This window comes from Patiria miniata, unplaced genomic scaffold (assembly GCF_015706575.1).
Source record: "Patiria miniata isolate m_02_andy unplaced genomic scaffold, ASM1570657v1 HiC_scaffold_18, whole genome shotgun sequence".
In the NCBI taxonomy this organism is placed as follows: Eukaryota; Metazoa; Echinodermata; class Asteroidea; order Valvatida; family Asterinidae; genus Patiria; species Patiria miniata.
Genome location: NW_024037056.1, coordinates 17,768,088 through 17,795,412, shown reverse-complemented (window position 1 = coordinate 17,795,412; position 27,325 = coordinate 17,768,088). Strand labels below are relative to the sequence as shown.

The following is a 27,325-nucleotide window of genomic DNA, read 5'->3' as shown; positions in this document are numbered from 1 at the left end:
TTACATGTACATGACATTCCCACTGTTAATACTAAAGCTTTTTCTGCAAGTTTAAATGCTAAATGCTTTTAACAGGAAGAAATTTCACTTAATTGACTTAAAATCAAAGACCATACTTTTCAGCAGTTTAGTGAATTGATTCATAGATAGAGAATCAGGGGGGAAAGGTAAAGTATTTCAGAACTGACGGCAATTAACAAACAAGTGTTTGCAAATGTTCAAGTAAAATATGATTTGAAATTAACTTGACATGTAAATAAATAAACTCAGACTTCTAATTACGGGGAAGCATCTCAAAACTCCACACTTCACACACAGTGCGTACGTTTCAATACGTTTCTCAATGTGTTAACTTCGAGTTCAAAGCCTGGTTCCCAAAGTAAACACATTATGTGCAAAGTCAAAACAATGTTCTCCAACAGGAGCTCTTCGTTCCAGGCTGTTCCAAGTAGGATCATTTTGTTCCGATAGAATCATGCAAAATGTTGTAAGCAGAGTTTTGACGCACTCCTTAAGATAACATTTTTTTTAATATTCACATTATAACAGTAATATAGTATACAACATAGTTTGCATATGTGCCCTGATAGCTAGTGCATATTATTTTGTGTGAAAGAATAATATATTCCACTTCATTGAATACAAAAACTAGATCATGTTATAGCACAGAACTGAATCTCAAACATTGAATCAATAATATGAGCACTTTTTTTTATAACTTCCTGAGTGCAAAACACAAAGTACAATTTTTAATGTCACGAATTAATGCTTGAAATATACACCGTTAATATTTCTTTAAAACGTAATCGATTCAGAAATGCTCCTAAAAGTTGTAACACAATGCTGATAATTGTTTAAATTAACAAGTATTAATGCTATAGCTGTAGCACAACTATGAATAGTGATGATTATGATGTACAAAATAAAATAGCAGAATGACAAATTTTGAAAGCCACAACACAACAACAACTGTTCAAAAACTCCAACTCAAAGGAACAGTGTGGAAAATAAGAAACAACAAAATAATAATAATAATAATGTCTAAACATTTTCAATATGCTTTGGTCTCAGTGCTTTCAAGGTAAGGTGGTATATAATTAAATTTTCAAATGAAGCATGAATCTAGAATGACGCATCAAGTGAATATACATGCACATATACACACTGAAATCGAAAAACAACTGCTTTTTAAGAACGCTGCGCTGGCCTCGGCATTAAATCATTACGCAGTGATTACAGGAAAATCACAGCAATGCGCGGTTTTCACAATACACAGTAGTTGGAATCGGTGTCTTCCTAATGAAATCATGGCCTGGAATTGCTTTTCTGTCAAACACTATACACTATACACACTGATACTTCCTCCATGGTGAACACAATTACACACAAGAACAGTCTTACATGACATTTGTTTTTAGAAAGACATTTGTTTCCACAGTGCAAACATACTTGTTTCATAGTTGCGGGGACCGCACGATGAGTGATAGTTATTGTGGGGACCGAAGACGCTGTGAGGACAGCAGAAAGTCCACACAACTCAGTGCCGATCTCCCCAACAATAAACAAACATGGTCACCGTCAATAAAGTTATCAAGTCTACAACTTTGAGCACACACATACATCCTGTGCAAAACATGAACTTTTTTAAATTTATATAAGGCACGTGCATCTGAATGAGACCTGTTTTAACACAGAAAAAAAAAGCTTGCAGAGTATAATAACATACCGATCCATTTTAACAAGCTCCGCCCCGTGGTATTATTGACCAATCACAGCAGTGATATGCAGTGGGCGGGGCCTAATGGATCGTTCCATTCTGTTTTAAGTTAAAAAGCAATCTCAAAAATGCAAAATGTGATTAGACCAGAGCTTCAACTCACATATAATATGAGTAGGTACAACCGAATTTATGGACGGTGCGTAAGGGCAAAATCTTAACAAATTTAAACAGATAACAACGGTATTTTTTTCGTAAGCGCATAACGGTGTATGGACGGCGTATGGACGGCCAGATGCACAATTAAACAATAATATTGTACCTTTAAATGCTGTGAGTACTAACTAATGTTAAAATAACATTTTTAAATCAACCATTTCATAATATTTACACTATGTTCATTAAAATAGTTTGCTTATTGAATACATTGTACACAGTGCAGCTTTCTGTTGATATTTAAACATGTGAAAGCTAACAATCGAGTCCCTGGCTTTTTGAAAACAATTTGACATGTAAGAAAAATGTTGAGGGTACTGTCCACCCTAATGCCTTCTAAAGATTGTAAAATTATGCCAAGTTTTGCAGATTAACTTTTTTTCAATGTCGCATATTCTCACTCGATCCTGACATGCTAGTTAAACCATACATTCAAGTAATCATAAACATATTTTGTACAAACAATTAAGAAATGATGAAAATTCAGCTCCAGACATTTTCAGCGTCATGGCTTTCCCAAGTGTATGATGTTGGTCACTTTCAGCCAAAAGAACAAAATTATGAAAACATTTTTCCTTAAAACTATGTAAATGAATATATATATGTTATAAGTTGTGTATTATGTACATAAAAATGCAAAAACATTGAACAGTAATAACTCAATGGCTCGCTGAAATACACCAGCTACATTCATTATGACATTGTAACATCGAGTGCATGAATACATTCGTGAATACAGTGCAAAAATTTCACCATTTCCACGGATATAGATCTCTATTGGAAAGTGCAACTGCAATCGTGATTTGTTCTGCAACATGCTTTTACTTTACATCTCTTTAATATTCTTTGGCCTTCTGTCACAACCAAATTGTTAAGCAAAGAGTGCTGTAATGCATACACATGTCTCACAAGTTTTGTTTTTCCGCTCAGTGTAACAATGTCATAATTTATGTAGTAGCTGTCGCGATGCCGTTTTCAGCGGGCTTCTGGGCGGATGCACATCGCGAGGTTGGCCGCGGCCGCGAGTGACTCTTTCGAGGCGATTTGGGCGGGGTGGGCGTGTACGTGCGTGGGGTGGACCTGTCCGAGTCACCGTTCTGCAGGGGCTGGTCCTCCTCTGACTTGATGCCGGAATCCATCTCCTTGCCGGAGTCCACCCTCCGAGCTGGGGAATCATCTGAATCGTCTCCGTTGACGTTCTGAGCCGGTTCCTGATCCTCTGCTTGATTCTCGTTTTCATCGGTCGCCAGGGGAGCCTCATCTTCATTTGGGTTCTCTGGTGGAGATTCATTGTCGTTGAAGTCCTTCGGATCATTAGACTCTCGATTCTCATTTTCATCAGTCATCATCGTAGGAGCAGCCTCATCTTCGTTTTGTTTCTCTGGAGGTTCAGTGTCTTTGGTGCTGTCAGGAGCAGTAGACTCCTGATCCTCATTTTTATTGGCCGTTGTCAAAGAAGCATCATCATTTTTGTTTGGGTTCTCTGAAGAAGGCTCACCATCTTTGGTATCCCTGAGATCATTGGACTCTCCATTCTTGGTTTCACCAGTCATCAAAGGGGCAACCTTATCTTCCTTTTGATTCTCTAAAAGAGATTCATTGTCTTTGGTATCCTTTGGATCATTGGGCTCTTGATTCTTCTTGTCTTCAGTCATCATGGAAGGAGCGACCTCATCTTGATTTTGGTCCCCTTGAGGAGGTTCAGTGTCTTTAGTGTTCTCAGGATCAATAGGCTCTTGATTCTTATTTTCATCAGTTGTCATTGCTGAAGGCTCCTCAACTTCATTTGGATTCTCTGGAGGAGATTCACTTTCCTTGATACTATCAGGATCAATGGGTTGTTGATTCTCATTTTCATCTTTGTTACGATTCTCTGGTGGACTCTCATTATCGATGATATCCTGTGGATCATTATGTTTCTCCCCTTCAATTGGCTCTTCAAATGTCTGTGGCTTCTCTTCAGAATTCTCTTTTTTGTTCCCTGCTTCTAGCATCTCAGACTCTTGACTATTACTGTTGGCATTTGGAGCAGGTTCCTGATCTGGCTCAGGCTTGTCAGATTTCTCTTCTATTGGCTCCTTAAATAACTGATGCTTCTCCTCTGAACTACTCTCTTTTTCTTTCTCTGCTTCTATCTCTAAATCTGTAGCGATGTTGTTGGTGTTTTGAGCCTGTCCCTGATCTTGCTTGGTTTCGTTAGGTTTTTCCTCTTCTTTTGGATCCTCAGGTGACTGTTTTTCGTCTTCAGAAATGAGCTCATTTTGTTTTCCTGGTTCTTGTTTCTCAGCATCTTCATTTATTCCTTGACCAGCATCCTCCTTATCTCTGTGAGGTTCATCCTCACAATGACTCCCTGGTCCTTCTGCCTTGTCAGCAGCTCCTTGCACTTTGGATGAATCTTCTTCCTTAAACTGATGGTCATCATCTGCAACGTGTTCCTCGGGCTGTGGAGTATCATCTGCATCAGCTGGGTGATTGTCATCATAAGCCCCGCCTGTTTCAGCATCGACCTCATCTGCTGCAACATCTTTGTTGTCAACACTGGCAGCAGCGTCATTCTCCTTGACCGCAGAATTATCGCCTCCATCTTTATCAGCGTTTTCCTCTATCTTATCTCCATCATCTGTCTTGTTATCCGCTTCACTCTTCTTGTCTGCATCCTTGACAGCTGCCTCTTCAGAGTTGATCCTTACGGAAGATGATTTTGAGCCGTTGTTAGGCTCATCGATGGAGTTCGCCGGGGTAGGTGGACCCGGACTCGGGGATTGTCGGGGTGGGGTAGTAGCTAAGGGTGGAGAGCCCGGGGGTGGGGAAGTTAGGAGAGGGGAAGTAAGGGGTGGGGAAGTCCGGAGTGGAGATTTCAGGCGTGGCGGGGAGGTCGGTGACAATGTAGTCTGGGGTTGTGGGGATTGAGCTGGGGAAATCTGGGCTGGGGAAGTATGGGCTGGGGCAGTTTCCAATGGAGGAGTGGGGGGTGGAGTCGCACGAGAAGGGGGCTGGGTTATCTGAGAAGTGGTAGGGGTCTGTGAAGCCGTTGGGCTCCCATTTGGGAGGGGCATCTCAGGGGACTGTACAGGGCTTGAAACTGGCAGAGGAGGGGACTGGCCTGTCTTGTCAGAGTTATTAAGCAGCTGTAAGAACAGAAGGAAAAAAAAGAAAAAATTAAATTGCATAAATTTGTTTAATAGCACTTTAAAAAACGTGTTTGTGAAGAAAAACGAAGCTTTGAAAATGAAACAATTTTCACATCAAAACAAGCGAATATGTAACAATTATGAATGAAATGAATACAGAACTTTTGTTAAAAAAGCAGACAAAGCGAACGTCAGCAAAATGTTAAGAGAACAGGTAGAATGAAGGCCTACGACCCGGAGAAAAAGACTGAAATTAAACAAACAGAGACAGAAAAAACCTATTAGCACAAACCATGGATGCCAACTCCAACCTTGAACAACTTCAATTTTGCTGGAATATTATTTTCCAGGTGTTCAAAAATAAAACTGCTAAAAATAAAACCGGATTGATGATTCGATAATCTCGGCGACTGAAGATTGCTTGATTTTTGAAGAATCGTTCTCTTGCAAATGTCAAAGATATATGTAATTTGTTCTCCATCCCCCCCCCCCCCCACCAACTGAACCAGCGTACTGAATTTGCAAGTGATCAAATACCAGTATCTATTTGAATGAACTGCTTTAGATATAGCAGGAAAAGAAGTTGGCATCTTAGGAGAAATGTCTTCAAGACGATCCCCCCCCCCCCCCATATTTTATGTCAGTGAAGAAGAAGTGAAAACAGGAAGAATTATTTTTTCGGGTAAGCGCTCATGTTAATTAGACAGACAACACACAATGAAACAAACAAACAAACAGACATTACAATGCATGCATTAGTGTGTCATTTGTGAAGTCATTTGTGAAGTGCGTACGCTTATTCTTTGGAAAACTCTTTGGAAGTTAAAAGCCCATTCTCCATTCATACAGAAAAAAAAATTTTCTCAAGGAAATCCACAGTGAAAGGTTTTATAAAAGCTTCTTTGTAGACTTGATCATTAAATATATTGACCCAAAAAATATTCTTTCTGTTTCACAGAAAAAGTAGTAATATTGGAATGAATTTGTTAGTGGCAAAAATAAATAAAATAGAATAAAAAGATTCTTAATTTACATTTTCCTGTAAAAAACAAAAAAGTATTTGGTTTTGGTTTTTGCATTTTTTTTAAACCCAGCTTAAATTTGAGAATATTTTCTTCGGATTTAAGTTTTTAAAATTTAAAAAAAAAAAAAAAAAAATCTGTAATTTTGATTTTTTCTTTGCCCGTTTTTGAGGGGTTTTTTTAGGTGGGGGTTGGGGGAATTAAAGAGAAAAATTGTTTGATTTTTTTTTTAAATTGGCTGATTTTCATTCCCCCAACACAATGAATCAAAACAACTGAAGTGTGCTACACATTCATAATACATTTTATCCTCATCAATAAGTACATGTAGCACCATTTACAGAGATTTCAATCCAGCCCCTTGATTTTAGAAAGGGTTAAAAATAACTCTCTAAAACATCTTTTCGAATGCATTAAGAAATTGAGAGGCAGGGGAGGAAGCACTTAAGGAGGAAGTAGCAGATCTTCCACAAAAAAAAGATTAAACAAAAAGAGAGAGAGAAAAAAAAGAAGCTTTTAACAGAAGATTACTGCACTATAACTACAGGCAACGGAAGACTGTGCAGCATTCTACAAATGCATGCGCATGCACGAGACAGATATTGTTAGTAAGTGTATTAGTCACTCTATGATTTAGCCAAAAACGGAAAGAAAAAAAATAAGTGTTAATTAGGCAAAATCTGTGAATTTTCCAATTTTTTTTCTCCATTTTTTTTCTTTGAACTCACCCTCATCAGTCAAAAAGGCAACAGGCTGTGGTGGATGACAATGTGGGAGTGGAATAGGGAAAGGGATACAAAGCAAAATGCATGCAGTTAACAACAATTGTACTTAATTTCGTTGTGTAATAAACCACTGAACTAATGTAAGTCATGAAGTTTGTGGTAGCATGATGTACGCTTATAATGTCCTCAACGGTAAGAACGAGAGTTTGGGGCGACCAATGGGAGAGACATACAGATTGCTGTTGACGCCCCCCTGACACTCACGCAGGGGTACCCACAGGGTGTGGCCGTCATAGGGCTCTCAAAAGTGGTACAAAAATTGCCCACCCTTTGTTCTCGCATAACACACTGCTACACAAGCTACCAGTACATTAATGTGTACCACAAACTTTATGACTGGTTGGCTGAAAGTCCACCATGCAAACCTAAATCTTACTGTGACTCGGTGTCTTATTTCTCGGTGTCTTCATGCCAAAATGCAAACAAATAATTGTGCTCGGTGCTACTTTCTTAATCCTTTGTTTTCCCCACATGCAAACTCATTTAAAGTTGTACTGTACAAGACTTGTACGGAAGACTTAGCAACAAACTGGCACTGATTTCTGTTTTGGTCATTTTGCAAGAAATTAAAAAGTCAGTCACAAAATAAAAGTTGAAAAAAGTAAAGCAATAAAAAGATTAATTGATAATAAAGTACATTATTTCAGAAATTTCAGAAAACCTACTACATGTATATGCCTGTAATACCGGTAGCTACTGGAGACTCCCGTTTAAATTTCAAAACATATCAAGAAATTCAAGAGCTACATGTACCTGTATAACATGTAAACAAGAGAGGACTACCATGTATGTGCTACAGGTAGCACCTAGCCAAATACATTGGCTCTATACCTTAACTCTTATACCATAGCCTACACAATTGATATAATCTGCTATCTTCTCTGCATATTCACAAAGCTGAATTCTGTTTCAAAAGTTGAATTGAATCGTAGGCCATGTCCATGCCCTATACTTGATACAAATGTGACCATTTGGCCCCTATTAAACATGTTCATGTTCTTGTATATTGATCAGCCTGTGTTGCCTTATTTTTAATTTGTCCCTCAAAATCTTTTCAGCTATCACGCAAAGCTTTTGCAAATCAAATTTTCAGCCAACTTCAGATGCAGGCAACTTATCGTTACCATTACTTTTGTTTGTTTTTGCCAGCGCTTTTCCCTTAAGCTGCTTACAGTTTCTTTCATTAAATTTGACGTTGCATACACCGTACCGTACGTCAATCACGAACGTCCTGCAGTAAAAAGACGACCGTAGACTTCTGCCACTTTCGCATTTGCAAATGGATGCTATTCCCAAGTGGCTACCTTGGGCAGTGAACATTTCTCATTCTCTTGTAAAGCTTTTATAGTTTGGTTTTTTTTTAGTTTTAGTATGGAGAAGACTTTAACTTCACATCTATGCTCAATGTGCTTCCTGCTTGCCACTAAGGAGGCAGCTTTCAGCCGGAGCTAAATTCTCTCATCCCCCCCCCCCCCAAAAAAAGGAAAATCAAAGACAGTCAGAATTAAAGGCAAACTGCAACATTATTTCTAGTACATACATTGTCCGCAATGCCAATTGATGGATTTTGGGGCTGTACATTTTCAAATAATTTAGTATGCGATAAGTCAAACGTGGATTTGATGGAATAGTAGAATACATTCCAAATGCCGCCGATCAAGTTTCCATGTTTTCAGTCAAAATTGCCTGTTTCAGTCGTACATTGCATCAGCCAATCAGGAACAGTGAGCGCGCAACCTGTTTAAAATTGGCATGCGCTGAATTGAGAATTAAACTGATCACAATCTGTGTACGCCTGTCAAAAATTGGCAAGGACCTTAAAAGAAACAAGAACATACGGCCTAAATGTAAATGTGTCAATATAATTTTTCAAGGCAGCTGAACAGCTGATATGCACAATAACATCACAAGACATTTTCCTCAACTTCTCAAGACATCCACATTGTCTTGGGAAATATTTGGCATATTTGGCACAGCCTTACGGTAGTTGATTTCAACTTTAAACTTTGTCTTTCTTTCTCACTGTGAAATATGTATTCTCCTATCGTTCCATGAACCCACGATAGTTTGAACATCAACCGTCTTTATTACGAAATGCAGCGGCTATGAATTAATGTCCTTATTCAATTATGAACAAATTGGAAATTAAATCACAGGCAAGTTTCAATCAAATTCGAAATCAAAAAAGAAAAACCTTAAAAGTGTAGTGCCGGAACATTTTGCCTCATGAGAATGCCCACATTTCGCCTAACGAGAACGCCTAATAGGAACGCATACTCTGATCTCTGGACAGCAGGTGTTATTTGTGGACCTTTGATTGCAACCCTTAATTAACACTCACATTTTGCAGCTTTTTTGCAGACATTTTCTTTGAACTCTCGCCAAAATACTGTTCAGCATTCATAATCTGAATAATCTTTGCATGTCCAAACAACTTGTTTTTAGTTCTTTTGCATTTAAATATATGAAAGCAATTCTCCTCAAAATTGAAATTGTGAAGAAATTTTCCACTAAACATGTTTTGTATTTCTTGCTTCAAATTTTTAATATTTTCTATCAACCATGTATTTCTATCATGCCTCCATCCACTTTAATGATTTCAATATTTCCTTCTAACTACCATGCCTTCTAACAGTTTATTATCTTGCATTTGATGACATATTTTTTACTCAACTTACTAAACAGAAAAAAAAAATCTTTTCATGTCAAACCTTCTTAACATTTTGGACAAACTTAGACTTAAATATTTGTGTTAACCTTCAGGTTTTAACCACAAAATCTGGAAAATTTAAACTGAAGTTTTTTTTTATATTTTAACCTCATAGCAAGACAGTTGAACTTGTCAGTGTTACGTTTTACTTTTCCAAACCTATGTGTACATCAATAACCTATGAACTATGACCTGCCCTGTCCTGACCTACGTACCCAGTCCTCTCCACTGCTAGCCTAGACTGCTTCCCCTGCCCTGAAATTGCTGCCCTTAACTCACTTGCTCAGCATCCTTTGGTTGAGATGGTGTGACTTCGCGAGGTGGTGGAGTGGGTTCAAGAGGTGGCGTTGCCTCACGAGGAGGGGGTGTTGGATCCAGAGGTGGTGTTGCCTCGCGAGGTGGTGGCGTTGGTTCCAAAGGTGGCGTGGCCTCACGAGGAGGAGGTGGTGGATCCAAAGGTGGTGTTGCCTCGCGGGGTGGTGGCGTTGGTTCAAGTGGCGGTGTCGCCTCCCGAGGTGGTGGTGTAGGCTCAAGTTGTGGTGTCACCTCGCGAGGTGGTGTTGCCTCACGAGGTGGTGGTGTTGGATCCAGAGGCGGCGTCGCCTCGCGTGGTGGTGGCGTCGGATCCAGCTGTGGTGTTGCCTCACGAGGTGGTGTTGCCTCACGAGGTGGTGTTGCCTCACGAGGTGGTGTCGCCTCGCGAGGTGGCGGTGATGGGTTCTGAGTTAGGAACTCATTGACCTCAGCTTCTTCTTCGTCAACCTCTTCAGCAGCAATTTGATCAACCGGAAGATCAACGGCAGTTTCATTGGTTTCTTCCACTTCGGCCGCCCTGGCTGTCTCTTTGCGCTGCTCAGATGCTTTGAAAACACTGTTTGGATCTGGAAGACAAACAAATTGACAGAAAAATTATAACTCATGTGGTGCTTACGGTATTGCTTTATACGAATGTCTTTTAACAAAAGTACTTCACAAATATTATCCCTGTTCATCAGGTCATGAGAAAAGTTTACAGCGGTTTGCGATCAGAGCACTCTCTAGTCTTCACAAGTACCTATTAAGTACATAGAATTTTTTTGAAGCTGCTGACCTGTTTCCTTCCTGTTTTCTGGGACTTAGAACATTTCTGAAGCCTGCTAACCTGTTTTGTTTCTGTTTTTGTGGACTTTTTGTAGCATGCTGACCTGGTTTCTTACTGTTTTGGGGTACTTAGAAAAAGCCATTGGTGTTTGACTATTTTGTTCCTGTTTGCTGTGAAGGGTATTTGCTTAGTTAGCCCGGTTTTAAGAGAGGCAGTTGCAGTATCAACTATCTAAACGCCTCTTTCCACCCAGGAGTATAAATGGGTACCTGTGAGGGTAAAGACAAGATTGCGCTGATCTTTAGCTGCTTCAGAAAACTGGTCTCATTGCCTAATGAACAGGGGTAATAATTGTGAAGCGCTTTAAGACCTGGTATTGGACCAGAGGGCTCCATAATGAAGAACACTGCACACCATGTTTTTTCCTTCGAATAAATGTATACCTTCGTAGTCTAGCGATTCCTTGGTGTGATCTTCTTTCTCCCGGCTGCGTTTGACCATGGCTGGCTTGTGGTGGAACACCTCCTCAGCCTCCTTCTGATCGGCCGTCTTCTCAGCCTTGGGGCGTCGGCTCTTGGGTTTCTGCTCAGACTGGGTGTTGGCAGCGGGCTTGGGCGGGGCTTGGGGTTTGCGGGGAGGGGCCTCCTGTTTAGGTGGGGGAGGCCTGGGCTCCCGTTGTTGGGTAGGTTTCTGGGTTTCTTTAGCTGGAGAGGGCTTGGCTTTTGGCGGAGGTCTTCTGGGGACTGGTGGAAGCACTCTGAAAATTAAGAGCGGGACAAAAAAGAAAATTTGTCTTAGAGATGATGTACAGAATGGCAGAAATGGTGTTTACGAAACTGCGGGAAGAGCATAGTGTGCACAATCTTTGGCACACTCTCAGCACGTTGTTTGGTGAATTACATTCTGTACCGTCCAAACTTTTTGTTTTTATAACACTTGTAAGTTATTATACAGTTTGGATTAAAGGAATAATTACATAAAAGCCCAATACATGAACATGAGCATGTCTGGAATTTACATGTAGATGAACATGTTGACCAAAATAGACAGGTACCGGTACATGTATTTTGTCACTATTTCCAGCATGCTAATGACAATTTACCTTAGGTTTTTTTTATATAATGAATTGCAAGTTGTACCGGTGTTTCCCCCACATGGACACACAGTACATGTACCGTATAATGTTTGTGGACAACACCGTACATGTACATGATTGTATTGGTACTATGTACTTTCTTAAGAATAATACAAATAAATTCAATTCAAGGAAACGGCCAAAAATATTGAAAAAATAAGAGGAAATGCTTTGAAAATCTGATTGACGTCATCATCTCATAAGAATGCTGAGTACATGGCGGGTACATGTACACCCTGCCCCCAACACCATTGTCCCCTGAGAAATAATTTGTAAACAAAACAAATAAATTAGCATCATCGGCCTTTCAGCCTTTCGTACTGCGCTGCCCTGGGACTTATTTGCAGATTTATTTATCATTTTTGAATGAAGGCCAGTCCCAGAACAATCATTCTCTTTCGTCTCCTTTCATACTTTTCTTCAATTACATTCCACAAAGCTGGAGATTGCGGTTTAAGAAGGCAAGATTCCTGCAGGGTTGCTTCAGGGATGATGGAAATGCAAAGCTTATTTTGGCCGTGAAAATCTCTGGGAGTGAAAGCTCATCACCGCCCTGCCTCACCTTAATCATCAACATCATAATTAGTTTGGAAGATTTTCTGAAGATTTTCATACGATCGTGTAATTTCCTTGGAATGGGCCACAAGGGCAGTGTATTTGATAACAGAGGACTCTCAGGATGATGCGGGAAGCTAGAGTTCTTTGCAATTGCCAGATGTTTTCAATCAAACTTTCACAAACAAAAATTGTCAACATCCATCACAAATAAAAATTTTCAGCATCCGTCTTTACAAAAATACATTGATGGGCTCCCCATTTGTCAATGTTTTTGTTTATGGTGCAATTAATTGTCACATATTACAAATTTATGTCATAAAACTCCGCAAGAAATGTCATTCAGGACTCCTTTATTTTTGCAAATTTTATGTCCTTTTTTTCTCTCCCAAGAAATACCTGACATTTCCAAACATTTCAGTAAATTATCTCAAAAATTGATAGGGTTAATTTTTATAAACACGTGATTTTTTTCTCATACATGTATTTTTGGACAATGCTTGATTTAGTCAATAACTACAGAAACAGAAGCCTCAATATAAAAAGGACAATGCCCCTCTCAAGTCAGTAATATTCCATACGGCACTAATGACTGTCATTATAAACTGAGTGGCATCCCTGGCTCGATCATTAAGGAGCCCTCATTAAAGTAACGAGCAAAGTACCATTTTTGTCGGCTACCGACGGTACATGCATATCCTCTGGTTCATTCTTAATGGCTGCATGCATGACATCCAACAATTACGGCTTTAAAGCTTAAAAAAAATTATACGACCAAATTAAACATTACACGTACTACTGGTATGTATACCGGCAGTAGGGAAGAGTACACACAGAATATACAATGAGCTGCTTTTTTGCTCGCAAGAATATATGTAGACTTTTAAATCTATGAATTACCATCTGACTAATTACCAGTACATGTGCTCACTAAATGCCATTGCGAAAACAGGGACGTGGAAATGAACAGGCAAAGGTGTTTTAATTTGCAATTTGTTCCCAAAGCCAACAGATGTTGCTACTAGAAATCATTGATGTTTCTTTCTCTGTAAAATAATTACAGTAAGCTGGAAAAAGTGCAGAAACATGTATTTAAGCATGATCGCAAGCAAAACAACTTCTTCCTAATTACTTCAACATGTGCATCACTGAATTTAATGAAAGAAGATGCTGTTGTTTTCTCAGAAGGATAAAGTACGTAGGCGTATCTAGATCTACAATGTATCAGTTTTTGCTATTGGAAGCAAAACAACATCTTATTAATTCTGCATGTGGACTGATGGATTTCGCATTATCGTCTGTGATTATACAGGATCAAAAATAGGGCTAAACAAGACATTGCATAAATGCAAAGGGCACTTGTATACTACAACCTCTGTTATGAAATTTCAGACAAAAATGTGTCTGCAAGCTACCGATACATGTACACGTATTATTCATGGATACTGATTCAGAGCCTTTAAGGCCTTTTTCTTTGAGCAAAACAATTTCCAGCAGATTCAAAGTAAAGCTTTTCATCTAGGCAATAATATTGGATTTGGAAAGAAATCTGTCAATGTTTGTCCCTAGACAATTCTTCATATCAAATCATTGCAAAAACAAGATTTTTGTTTGAGATTTTCCTGTCATGAATAAAACTTCTTTCCGCATCTTTTGACAATTTTGTAATCTCATTTTAAACAGGAGTTTATATTAAACACATCACACCGCACCGCAAATTTTAATATCAACTGAAGGGATAATCTAATATGAACACGTAATATAACTGGAAAAACAAGGGCTGTAAATGTCTCATTCAAAAGTGAATAATTTTTGTAGTGCTAGAAAAATAGCAATTTAGAAAAGGAATCTATGTTTGGGGATGAACTCGTGCAAATAGCACCAGGAATTCAACTTTAAAATTTCCTTCTTTCCCACTTAAACTTAGCAAATTTAACAGAGGAGATTCACTGTATTAGTAACACTTGAAGTTAAAGGCGCAGTGATAAACATACCGTTTAGTCCTGGGAGATGTCTGTTGGAGGTTCTGTTTATCGTAGGCTCGTTTCTTGAACTTCTCGATGCCGGCCGCCACGTAGAATTGCTCATTCTCAAGCTCCGAGCCGTCCGTAACCAGTTTACCTGACACGTGATACAATCTAAGAGAAAAGGGCGGGAAAACATTCCTTACAAAAATGTCTTTACATTTCCATTCTTTTCTTGAAACTACTTAACGTTGTTGTGGTTTCTTTCATAAAATCTCATATTCACAAATGACATTTCTTGTGGGTTAATGTCTTTCTGCCAAAAGAAATGAAAAATTTGAACAGTTTACAACTCCCTTAAAGGGCAAAAATAGAAAAAATCTCAAAGATTCAGGCTGTTTTATAAAAGAAAACTATTTTTCTACTCAAGGTGAAGATGGGTTTTCTGAAAAAAAAAATTTCAAAAACAAAATGTGGTCTTACTTTCTGACTGCTCCATTTGTAAGGGCGACTTTGTTGGTGATGTGGTCCAGTATATGGATCATGCTGAGTAATTGGTTCTTGTGTAGAAGCACTCGGACGGCTGGGCTGAGGTCCTCTCCATTCCGGAACACACTATTTGAAGAACAAGAAGAAAACTAGCTTTACATTCAAACAGTGGTTTAAAGTATTTAAGGCAAAATTTTGCTTCTAAGAAATATTTTCTGCTTTTAATTCCATGAAATTGTGCCCTGTATGTGCTATCAGTTTTAGTTCCGCTTACCCCATCCATTAAGATACCGGTAATTGAGATCAATCGTGAGTTGCTCCCACTACAACAAATCCATCAATTAGTGAATACAATGTTGGCACTGAAAGTATAATCTTGTGACCGCAATTAAAGTAATTAGAGAGGCGGAACCATTCTCACACACTGCATGCACTTAGAGCTCCTCCAACCAACAATGTGTACATCTCAAAATGCACTTACAACTCAATTTTATGAACAGATGCGACATGAGCGCTTTAAAAACATCAGTACTTAATGGCTTTTAGTTGTGGTTATGTCTATAGTAACGATAGTATCATGCAGGCTTTTACAAACCAACTTCAGCCATAATTCCATTTTGAAAACAGAAGATAGAGAAACAAAAACAGACAAAGCTGATGATGTTCCTTTCAAAGGATCATAAAGGCAAAAATGCCTACACATGTACCGGTACATCACGTTATTTATACTCTTAGAAAATTGAAAGTCAATGGGTATTTCTAAATTATCTGTTTTCTTTTAAAGAAAAGTTTGATTTCCATTAAAAAAGGAACATGTCCATTTTACATTCTGTCGTGTGTGCAATATACATGTACTTGCTACTTAATGCAAATTCATGCAAATTATGAAGAAGAAAAAATATCGACTGCAGAATTTAAACAACCAAAATTGACAAATTCCGAATTAAATATAAACATATTTTTTAATATTATGCCACGCCGTACACTTTGCGTCCGAAGCTAAATTCCCTTTTCAGAAATGCTAAAAGCAATTTCATGTAGGATTATAAATGAAAGAAGATCCATTTTAATTCGGAGCAATTCTACGGGCACTTACTGTACGACCTTGGGGCCTTCCTGCCTTTTGATGTATTTCGCCGAGACTCGGATATTGCTGTGGCCTACCGGCTGGATTCGCTGAAAACACAAACAAAATTGGGTCAACATCAATGACTAAGACGATTGCTCAAGCAAAAATCTTTTAAAACAAAACTTGGCAATATTGGCCACCGTATCGAATAATTTAACCGTACTGATTCTAAAATTCCCTTTTTATTTTCATTTCAGGAAATTGTAATTTCCAACCATAAAACCTTGCAAAAACATTGATTCCCCTTTCATCGTACGCGTCATGTTGAGAATGTTCACTGAAATGACCAACAATTTTTTTTGCAAATAATTTGTGACAAAATTTACATAAAAACTGCACGAAGCTTTGCAATTATGCTTGAAACTGAAATAATTACCAAAATTACAATATATTTAACTTCCGATGTTTTGAGTATCTTTTAGTGCGCACAGTACGGGATTTTGCTTACCAAAAAACTGAATTCTCTTTCAATAGTTTTTTTTGTTAATTCCGTTTCGTTGGCTTTTTTCCAGTGAAGCCAAAAGTCAGTGGCCCTGATATCTTTCTCCAAATCAAAAGTCATTAACTTGCTGATGCAGTCTAATAACAACCAACTAATAAACCTGGACTATTCATGTTGAGTAAAAATATTTCATATAGGGCATAATGTCATCAAAAACTCCCAAATACCGGGTACCTTGCAAACATGTATACATAATATGTACAAATGATATTACATTTCCATATTTGAAGCTTCAATTTCAAATAGGACTAAACAGTACTCTTAAAACATACCAATAAATACATGCATTTTAAACTGTGATTCCAATGATTAAATTGAGGTCTTTTATTCCCTGAATCTCCAGGAAAAACTATTTGCCAAGATATGTAAGAACGTTATCAAAATATGTAAGAATGTCATCAGAAGGACATGTACAGTTTACCTTCGCAGCTCTCTGCCCGTTCGAGTTTTGGATACTCGGAAACATACCAGTATGTCCATTATGTTCCTCATCCATTGTGACTCAACAAGTAAAGTCTCAATTTCAAAAATCAATTTCGATGAAACATTACAAGATTCCACAGCAGAAGTCAAATGAATTATCCACCCTCAGACGACCAACAACAGTTGCAAATGTAACACAACTCTTATCAAAGTTTACTTTTAGTTGGCAAAATGCAGTGCAGTTGACCATAAAACTTCCGGAGCAAAGAGGTTGTGCCTTTGTAAATGTTAACAGTAACTTGAGCTATCAAACAACATCCAAGTTATCAAGCGAAAAACTCTCTTTTTCAGCCAATTTTGATGAAAGATGACGAGCATGTACACTGTATCGTGACAGGATCAAGCAGACGTTGAGCCTCCACAACACCTCAATGCATGGCCCGTCAAATACACAGACTGCTATGGCAACATATCCCAGACAAAGTCAAACTGAAATAACTTGTTTGCTGCTGGCAAACTGACGCAAGTACTGCAGAGCTGTACACCAAAGAGGACTCCAGTAATTGGTGATTTCACTTGGCGAGCAAAAGGATGCGTCTAAAAACACATCGGATGCACATGCCCCGTCAGTTGTTTTTCAAGGGTTCTTTTTACACTCCACTAGACAGCCTTCTTGGACGTGTCTTGAAGATGTACTTGGGCAGAAGCATCAGAGTCAAGCGACGGAGCGAAGAGGTTGGGACGATTATAAACGGCTGCTTTTTAACATCCTTTCCCGGCCCGTGCATCACCGTATGTCCCAACACAATCATCCTGCATGCTTGAGCCACAACAAAACATCCCAATTGGACAGATCTTGACAACAGAAGAACTCACCCATGACAAGAATGGATCAATCCACAAAGCCCCAATACTTCACTCACACCAATTTAAGGGGACTTCTCCATTTTCATTGAGAGAGGACGCATAACCATGTTCCTAGTAGATCATTAAATAAATATAGATCGTTACCATGGTGATATAGTTAATTTACTGCATCAGCTTTTAGCTGGACATGCGAGTCAAGTTTTAACGAGCTTGAATTTAAAACATTCATGCTTTTGTAAATATTTGTGCGTACCCAGTAGAAAGGGGATCAGAAAGAGAGAAATCCAAAAATTTCCCATAAAAATAAAAACATCAAATTAAGGTTTTCTCCATGAATACAACTGTATGTGAACAAAATGTTGCCGGCACATACACATGACTAGAATCAAATAATAATATTTAATGTACATGTAGCCTATTAACTACATGTATGGGTACGTGAACCGGTACCTTATGTACAGCTGAGAATTTTTCAGGACATTTAGCCTAAAATGTAATCTCTGAATTTATGTTGTCTGTGCAATTTTTGCGTGCGTGCGTGTGAACAAAAACAGTGAGTAAAATTTTTCTTCGCAACATTTTCCTGTAGACCAGTTCAAACCACAAGACAAAATGTAGGCCCTACCGGTATTGTATTATTCTAAATATGAATTTTATTTTAGTAGTTTAAACATTGACTTTTTATTTCACAGTTCACCCATTTAGAATATTTAATATTTTAAAATATTTTTTTTACACTTGACTGCACACATGTATACACACACATTTCAACTTCACAAGCTTACAAAATCTAAGATAAACAAGTTAGAAACCAATGCTTTTGTACCAAGTCTACATCGCTTCCCCACCATAATGCGCTGCGATATCACATCAAGATACGACTTGAAAGAAACCCCCTGAAATCTAATTTAGTTCTCTTCCATCCCATCTGATGATGGGACGATGCACAGTTGCCATAGCAACCACATTGTTAAGTTGATTCGCTCGGCTTCATCAAGGCTGAGTCGTGGGCCTTCTTATTTTTTTTTCATTTTTTTTTAACTTGTGCCAGAAATGAGACTGTTGGGAAATCATTGTGCACGTCACGGAGGTATCGTCAGAAACAATTATAATCCGTGTACACTGCACGGTAGCCTACGCCATTAAAAACTCACAACTTGGGCCTTGAAAATTTAAATTTCATTGGCAGATTTACATTGCACCCTTCCTGTAAATGTGTCCAGGTCTTGATCCGTTCTTTAAATTTTGGCCACTAGAAGCTGTACGGTATGTATGTACTAGCACACTTACAATAATTGTAACTACTCTGAAAAATTTGTATTTCGCCAAAATTGTTTGTATGAATTTTATAAAAATTATGATGTACAAAAAAAATCAACTTTTCCTTCTGCACCATAATTTATAGTATTGCCGAAGATTTTAAAAAATAATTGGTTTTTAAGACCTTTCTAGCATCTCCACACTTTAATAATGACTTTCATGGTCACCTTTTGCAGGTCATTGTTGACATTTAAAGCACCTCTAAATCTTATCGACCCAACATTTTAATATTCAATATATATATATTCATGGTAAAAAAATTGCAATGCCTAAAATATCCCCAATTATTTTTTCCAAATGATCTTCGGTTTTGAAAAAAAATTTGGTGAGCAAAATGGACGGAACTTTAACTAAAAACCAGCTGTAGGCCTATGTATTCTGAGTCACATATTGATAATTTCATTCATATATAAAAGTTTTTTGGCTTACATGTACAACTAAAAACAATACTCATCAGATTAAGATCATGAATACATTCTGGGTGCATATGGTAGCGTTTCTTCAAGGCATATGTGTAACTATGGATTAAATGCATGTTAACTGCAAAAAGACACATCGAGCTCTGTAACAATCAATGCGCTGGACATGGTCCAAATATAAGCTTTAAAATCTCTAGAACGAAGCCACGCATTATGAATAACGTCCCTGATCAAATGGCAGGCCCGTCTTATTTAAGACTTCCTGACTCAATGGTTGCCATGGATATTAAAAGATTACCCAGCATACAGCAGCACTCCACTCACGCGCTACGTAAGTATACACGTACATGACGTAATATGGATCTACATGGCCATAGGCCTACATGCATAGTATGAAAACAAAACTGTTTAACAATTTAGATATGAATAAAAGTCAAAGCGTAATTTGTCAACACATAAAAAGCTTTAAAATGGCTTTGGACACATTAATAATAAATAAAAATCAATTCTAGAACAAACATTGTATACCCCCTTTGTGGAATCTATTTCAAGTACATGTATTTATTTTATTTTATAACTAGTTTGTTTTTTTACACTATCATGACTATGATGGTACAACTTGAAGTCCTAACGATCGCACATTTTACATAGTGTCTTCATTATTTGAAACTCTACAAAATTTAAAATGTATTCCTATTTCAAAATGGACTGTTGGAAAAAGTTTTATGAAATTACTGATTCAGTCGTACTATTGTACCGGAACACAAACAGTAACCAATTTTTGTGTTGTCCCACTTTTCATGCAAACCAAATTTGAGCTACATGTACGCAGTTTCTAACTGTTCAGTTAACATTTTGAAGAAAAAAAGTGGATGACAAAAAGAAAAATAAGAGACAAATTTATAAACGAAAAAAATCTTCCAGATACAGAGATGCTGAGAAAATTATAAATGAAAAGAGTGCACGTGCGTCATTATCTGTTATCAATTTATTTACTCTTCTCAGCAATTTCTTTTCAATTTTGACAATGACTTTGTCAAAAGCCCTCCACAACAAAACCGCATCTGTTTTGTTGGCATGGCAACAACAGCACGGACGAGTAGTCTGGTTCCGCTTACTGTTGTTCTAGTGCACACTATAGGCATTTACATGTAGTGTTTTGGTAGAATGAATGTTTTTAGGAAAGAAGCCAGAATCAGACTTAAAATACTAGCAACCGCAGTTTTTGCAGAAAGTTGCATTCAGACCTGTGAAATCTACAAATTCCAAAATCTTAAAATTCAGGAAACTTGTAAAAAGTAAATTTTAATACATGACTACATGTACGTGTACCGGTAGTCACGTTTTGGGGGCCCGGGTGGGTAGGGGCATGCTTTTTTTTTAGGTCAACCGAATGGTTCACGGATCTTACAACATGTACCGGTACAATGTAATTCCCTTTTTAAAAAATCCTTTAGAGCCATAAATCAGGAAAAAACATTACATGTACTTCAATAAAAAGCATTTGATTTAAAACAATACAAAAGAGAAAACTTTTGAGAAATTATAAAAACAGTTATACAATGGAAACTCAGCGACTTCGACATACAAGACGCACATTTGCTATCGAGCTACAAAAGCAGTTTACAGTGTTATTGCTGTAGGAATTTAAAAAGCTCTGCTCATGTTACAAATCCCTTGAAAGGGTGTTACAGCTTCTGTAAAAATAGCCACGTCATAAAAAAAGGTTGCATTCATGGCTACTTCATGTACATGTACTTTTCCCTGAAAAGCCTTCAATATGTACCAATGTAGCAGTACATTGTACATGACCTGACAATTAGGCCGTTTGTTTAACAGTTCTTTATTTACAATGCCAAAAGAAATCTTCCAAAGTCCTAAATAGCAAACAACAGGGGTAATCTTTTCGATCAATAGTTCAGAGGTGGTGCTGTCAGTATAGAATCAATATTCCTATAACAACCACAAACACACGTCCATTGGGGGCTGCAGCACTCAGGAAATTGGTTTTCCGCTATTAAAAGCATTATCCCAAAGGCTGCCGTCAAACACAGCTGTACATTGTAGTGTATCAGTATCATCAACTTTTTCCACTTCTATAAATTTGAGAAACTTGCAAGAAGAAAAATCTAAAAATAAATAGTATGCACAATGAATTTCAGATCATACATGTAAAAACGTTTTCAGGCTTGCTAGCTTTCTCTTCCATTGTAATGATGTTGATAGTGACTGAGAAAAGAGTTGTTCCAGCTTGAACCTTTTTAAAGAATTTTCTTTTCAAATTGGACCACTAATTAATGATTTTTTTCTCTTATTTTAGTGAGGGTTTTGATAAAGCTTCTTTCCCAAATACAGTCAGGTCGATTTTCAGCCATAACATCCCAAAATGGTTCCACAAATGTGTACATGTGATGTTAATCTTCTGACCTTCATACATGTATTATGAATTTTACTGAACATCAAATTTTCTGAAAAAGGCCATTTTTAAATGTTAATTTCCAAATAAACAATTCTTGTATAGATCGTAATTTTTAATATTACATTACACAAAAAACAAAACTTAAAGCAAATGCTGAAAAAAAGTCTTGAAGCCTTTTGCCCTATACTTAAATATAAATTTCACACCAATATCAAATCATAAAAAATTAAAACAATTTCCACAGATTTACGTTCATGTTAACCTCAAAACCAAGGTTTGAAAATCATCTTAGACTTAATCGAATAATGTACCTGGGTATCTCTCTGCCAATTTTGTCTAAATATAAGTAAAGTTTTGTTATTTACTCTGTATCCAAGGAACGCATAATTACGAGCACTCTTGAAGGTCAACATCAAGCTCAATCTGTAGTCACCTGCCCATGTGATATATATCGTCCTTCATGCATCGGTGCGTTCCGCTGGCGAAAATGTGATCAGCACCTCAGAATTAGTCAAATTTTATTACTGGAGAGAAGTGCGGTTCAATCCTGTACAAATTGGCGTGAAGTGTTGACAACTTGTTTGAATTTTAAGCGTTTGTTCAGAATTTGGTTAGAACCAAATTAAACGAGCGTGTTTTTTCAAGAATCTAAATTGCCATTGATTTCGATTCAAAACCTTGATATTAAAAACCTTGAAATTCACCATGCCTCATTTGCAAGCTTTTATGTACAATATCACGGTACATTACATGTACATGTACACATGTACACGAATGTTCATGAATTTATCAAATGACGTGAAGACGTCCATTACCTGAACATCGGTCTGCACATTAGTGCGCGACTGAGAACAATTTAAATTTCAGTTAAAGACATCATTCCCCCAGTCAATGTGCGTTCACATTTTTTTTCTCACAGCTGTGCACTATCCATGTACAATTGTACCAGTGCCATTAAAATATATGAAGTAAAAAGTCATCCAAAAACCACCATTTTGATCTTTACAGTATACGGTACATAAATCTTGTACTTGGTTTGAATGCATGCATAGGGGGCCTAATGTGTGTACGTGTACATGTCAGCGAGTCATTTCTTCAACATCAGCTATTAGATGAATAATTGAAATTGATTCGTGCTTCAAACTATCCACTGACTGCAAAGGGCAAACAGGTCTTTATTTCCAAGACTGTGCTCTTGACGATGCTATTCCTATCTACACAATGAGATTGTCAATTAGATTGGATTTAAAATACAGAGAGGCAGGCATTTGCCTCGATCGACTCCAGGAGGACCTTTTTGAAGTTCATGGTCAATTACTGCAAATATCATCCTTCGGTTAACAAGGTACGTACCGGGTAGGAATGCTAGAAAGTACCCGGAAACGAAGTGATTTAATGAGAAAAACCTTGCTCGTTGTGAAGGGGTTGGTATCAAATACCGTGTGAAATTATTCCACAGTTTCATTTATAAGAAAAAAACAAGTAATGAAAATTATAAAGGTGGATTAAAATGGTGACACTTTTCATAACTTGACAATAATTCATGAATATAGGCCTACTGTGAATATTCACCCATCCACTGGGACAGGTACTGACACTGGCTGATTGAGAATAATGTCCCAAGAGCAGTCATTGAAGGAATATACATGAGAGGCTGCAATTCAAAACACAATGCAACTTACGAGTCCTAAATATTGCATAGGCTGCCTCAACATGAATGTCTACTGAGCTTAAATACCGCTAGTCGTACATTGTACATGGGCTAGTTGTAATTACTGCACCCTACATCATGCTACATGTATGAACTTCAGATTTTTTAGCAATTGTATTGCTTCATACAAAAAAAACCCTAAAATATAAAAAACCAAAACCCAAAAGATCCAACATGTTATTAATTATTAAGGATGATACACGTATGCATAAAAGTAGCGACTTTGTAAATTTATTTAAAAAAAAAAATTTAAAGACAAAAAATTTCAACTTAACACATCACAGGTGCCAAAGAAACATAGGCAGAATCCCGTATTACAAAACGAAAACCTTGGACAATGTCTGCCTGTCAACCTCCCATAATTCATTGCAGGTGATAACACAAAATTTGCACCGCCAATGGCAGTTTTGCTCAAACTCAAAGTATTAAATTCATAACTAAAATTACAGCCTTTGTCCTTTCCAAATGTAAAATTTTGAAATTTTACTCAATCTTTCTGCTTTGTAATTCGTCACTCCGCAGAACTTTATATTTGTAATTTCTGCAGAATGACAGATGTGCCCAACAAAATCCACTCTTGCACGCTTGGAAAGTTTATAGCCCTCAAGACATTTTACCAATATCACTCAAAGGACAAACTAATGCTATTTATTTACTGAACTGTGTAAAGCTAATGTACCGGTATGTTTCTCACATGCTTAAAGTCTTCGGGACTTGAATTTTGCCCAGGAACGGCAAAGGCCCTTTACCACACCATTGCACACAATTCAGTCCTTCATCCATAATACATGCTCAAGTATCAATTACATGCTTGAAGAAGACAAACATGCCACCAACAACACATCATTGCTTCCTGCAATGTATAGACATTAACTTCATGTACTTACTCTTTGTGTGGGCACCCTTCTTCTTCTGATGTCATTTGCACCACTTTTGCCATAGCTGTAAAAACGTAAAATGAAAAAAAAATCATGCATTACTTATGTTCTCATTAACACAATTATTTCCAGATTTAAATTTAAATCCAATATTATAACGTTGAACAAATCCTTCATATGTACTTGACAATGCATACAATTTACATGACAATGTTCCTTAATTTTGGAAAAGAACAACCACACATATTTCAGTTTAATTTAAAAATGAGATTTGTAAATTTTACTTAGCCTTAGAGTAATGTAGCACATAAAAACAGCATGTGTACTGATGTAAACATAATTTCTGCATACATAACCACTTTTTTATATTTTGATTCAATAATGTATTGAATCCTAGTTAAAACGTCATAGTTAAAAGATCTAGAATTTGGTTGCCTTATCTGAGGTAATGTATCAGCATTGCTTCGTGTATATGTGTGCATACAATTTTGATGCATGTTCACGAGAATACACCGACATTTTATACAATACTGCACAGGCCACAGATTCAAGTAGAAATACGAATGAATGATGACAACTTTCCATTAAGATCAACAAAATATGTAATAGTGCTCCCCAATACGGTAGGACACAGTGATTCATATGATTATAAGCATAATTGCATCTTCATATTCATAATTTGGCCAATTATCTTCAGTCTTGAGAACAAAATTTAGAAAAAAAGCATAAGCGAACCGCTCAGTGCACACTGCGTACAGCCCCATTCACAGCCACTGGATCTGGCACATGCACACGTTCATTACGCACAACGAACCACACACAATTCATGTACCGGTTCATGTAGTCAAGTTACTATATTGGATGGTCAGCAATTGCAGTCAGCAACTGCACTCATTACAATTGTGAACCACGGAACTGAGGGTACGCTTTTCCGTCTCATGGTGGACGACCATTTTGCTTAGTGGTTCGACCGCTTTTCTCACTACGACCTACATGTAGTTATATTAAATCAAGCACCCTGCTCTATTTTTGTTTCATGCCGGTCCAAATTTGATTACTAATTAAGCACTAGAAAGAAGAATTTATTCTGAGTCTATTTTTACATGACTCAATGCCGAGTATGAAAAAGTACATCTGGAGATTTCCAATTTCAACTGAAGTAGAAAGTCACAGAATTCTAAAATTCAATTACACATCGCAGAAATAGTAAGTATTGCACTGGAATCTCATTCCACTAGCAGGACTAGGAATGAATGAGTTTCCTTTTTATTAACGAGCACTGAAAAGAAAAAAAATTCCTTGTGTAAAATTTTTGAAGGAATGTAGAATTTTGACAACAGTGCTCAAGTGATCTATCACGTTTTGGGTCGCAATAACGCTATGGCCGAGCTGTAAAAAAAAATGGCAATACATGAACTACTTGCATCAGTCCTTCTGCTTGAGTGATTTGAGATGTGCGATTGCATCCACACGGTGCACGCCATCGCATGCTTAGTAAACGGTAAAAGCTTCCCGAGAAGTGCAAATAATCGCACGCCTTAAACCCTCTGTATTGCATACATTCACTTTCCTAGTGATCCTGATCCTGTTAAAAATTTGGTAATAATGTCAATGTTTTTCAGGACCTCGGACCGAAAACATTTTGAAAAATTGAAGATGGCCGATGAAATGCATTGATACTGCATTCTTTCTCTGATCTTGTACCGAGTCCAGATAGTTTAATTTTCTGATCGTTGAACAAGTTGAACTGAAAAGAAGCCTATGCCTACTTTTCTCAAAAGAAAAAAAAAAGTGGCCTCGTTTTCCCACTTCAAATTTAATCAATTCAATTCAAAATCTGCTTCACTGTTCACATTCATGCATCAAATTCCTGAAATTAACTTGGCCCATGTGTCTTATTCCTCCATGCATGTACTTTCCAAGAATGTATTAAACACCTGTATGATTTGAATCACACTGAAGAATGCGCCGGTGGTACAGCACCACGTTTGGCTTTGGACTACTCACTTCAAACCAACAAATCTTTCAGTTCCACTGAAGACATAAAATTTGTTGTTTTCCAGCAGGTCCAGCGAGTTGACGGAATGGCCTTGAGTCGGCGTGTAAAGTTTACGGATTGCACCAAAAGACGGTTTCTCTTTCGACGTCAAACTGTCCAGGAAAGATTCCAAAGTTCTGGTCTGTTTAAAGTTGACAATCACCCGCTTGGCGTTGTAAAACTTGTCCCCATTTTTGTACAGATGCACGCTCCGGGCCGGCGGGGCGACAGCCATTTTGTGAAGTTCGCCTTTCCCCGTCGTACTTCCAACTTTCCCCCGTTGGGGTAGCGAAGCAAACCCGTTGAATTCAGCTGCAAATAACACAATCTGCAACCACTTTTAGACTTCCAATGTGTTTGAACACTCAAGTATTTGTAAGCAGTGTCTCTTGCTTGGCTAGATCACATATTTTTAATTATTTGTGCAAACTTATTAAGCTAAGTAAGTAAGTGACGACAACTTGTGGAATATCAAAGTACGGTACGTGTTCGACATGTTTACTGCACAACACGCGGCATCAAAGAACTGTTTACGCGAGGGCGCTGTTGTTATTGTGCTTGTCGTCCGTAGTTACGGCATGAATAATTCATTAGCGCAAATGCTGGCGCAGCATGCAGCATACCTGCGATTTTCCGCACAAAAAAAGAGGCCGGGATTTAATTTTAAAACAAAAAAAAAAGAAACACAGGAGCAAAACTACAGTTAAATAATAATATTAAAAAAAAACCTTTAGAAAGTTATTCATCCGGTTATATGCAATGACCAACGACGATTGCAACCGAACACTGACATGGGCGTCGTTGTTTTTTT

The 27,325-nt window shown here is 37.6% G+C and overlaps 1 protein-coding gene across 1 annotated transcript; it reads right to left on the bottom strand.

The window, feature by feature from the left end:
* Positions 1–2,739: 2,739 nt before the first annotated feature.
* On the bottom strand, positions 2,740–27,045 carry LOC119725207 (cell surface glycoprotein 1-like). The gene is made up of 10 exons (XM_038196570.1): positions 26,484–27,045; positions 24,486–24,540; positions 15,905–15,984; positions 14,803–14,934; positions 14,350–14,493; positions 11,109–11,422; positions 9,864–10,465; positions 6,818–6,842; positions 5,379–5,398; positions 2,740–5,064 (listed from the first exon to the last, which is right to left on the bottom strand). Exons 1-10 carry the CDS (start codon positions 26,747–26,749, stop codon positions 2,881–2,883), a joined length of 3,822 nt encoding a protein of 1,273 aa, XP_038052498.1. The 5' UTR covers positions 26,750–27,045; the 3' UTR covers positions 2,740–2,880.
* Between the last annotated feature and the right edge of the window lie 280 nt (positions 27,046–27,325).

Excerpts from the sequence above, each read along its gene's own strand:
- LOC119725207 (XM_038196570.1), bottom strand. The coding sequence starts at position 26,749 with ATGGCTGTCGCCCCGCCGGCCCGGAGCGTGCATCTGTACAAAAATGGG. Across the intron at positions 24,541-26,483 it reads GAAAGATTTGTTGGTTTGAA|CTATGGCAAAAGTGGTGCAA; the intron begins GTGAGTAGTCCA and ends ACGTTTTTACAG. Across the intron at positions 14,935-15,904 it reads GAAGGCCCCAAGGTCGTACA|TGTGTTCCGGAATGGAGAGG; the intron begins GTAAGTGCCCGT and ends TTCTTCAAATAG.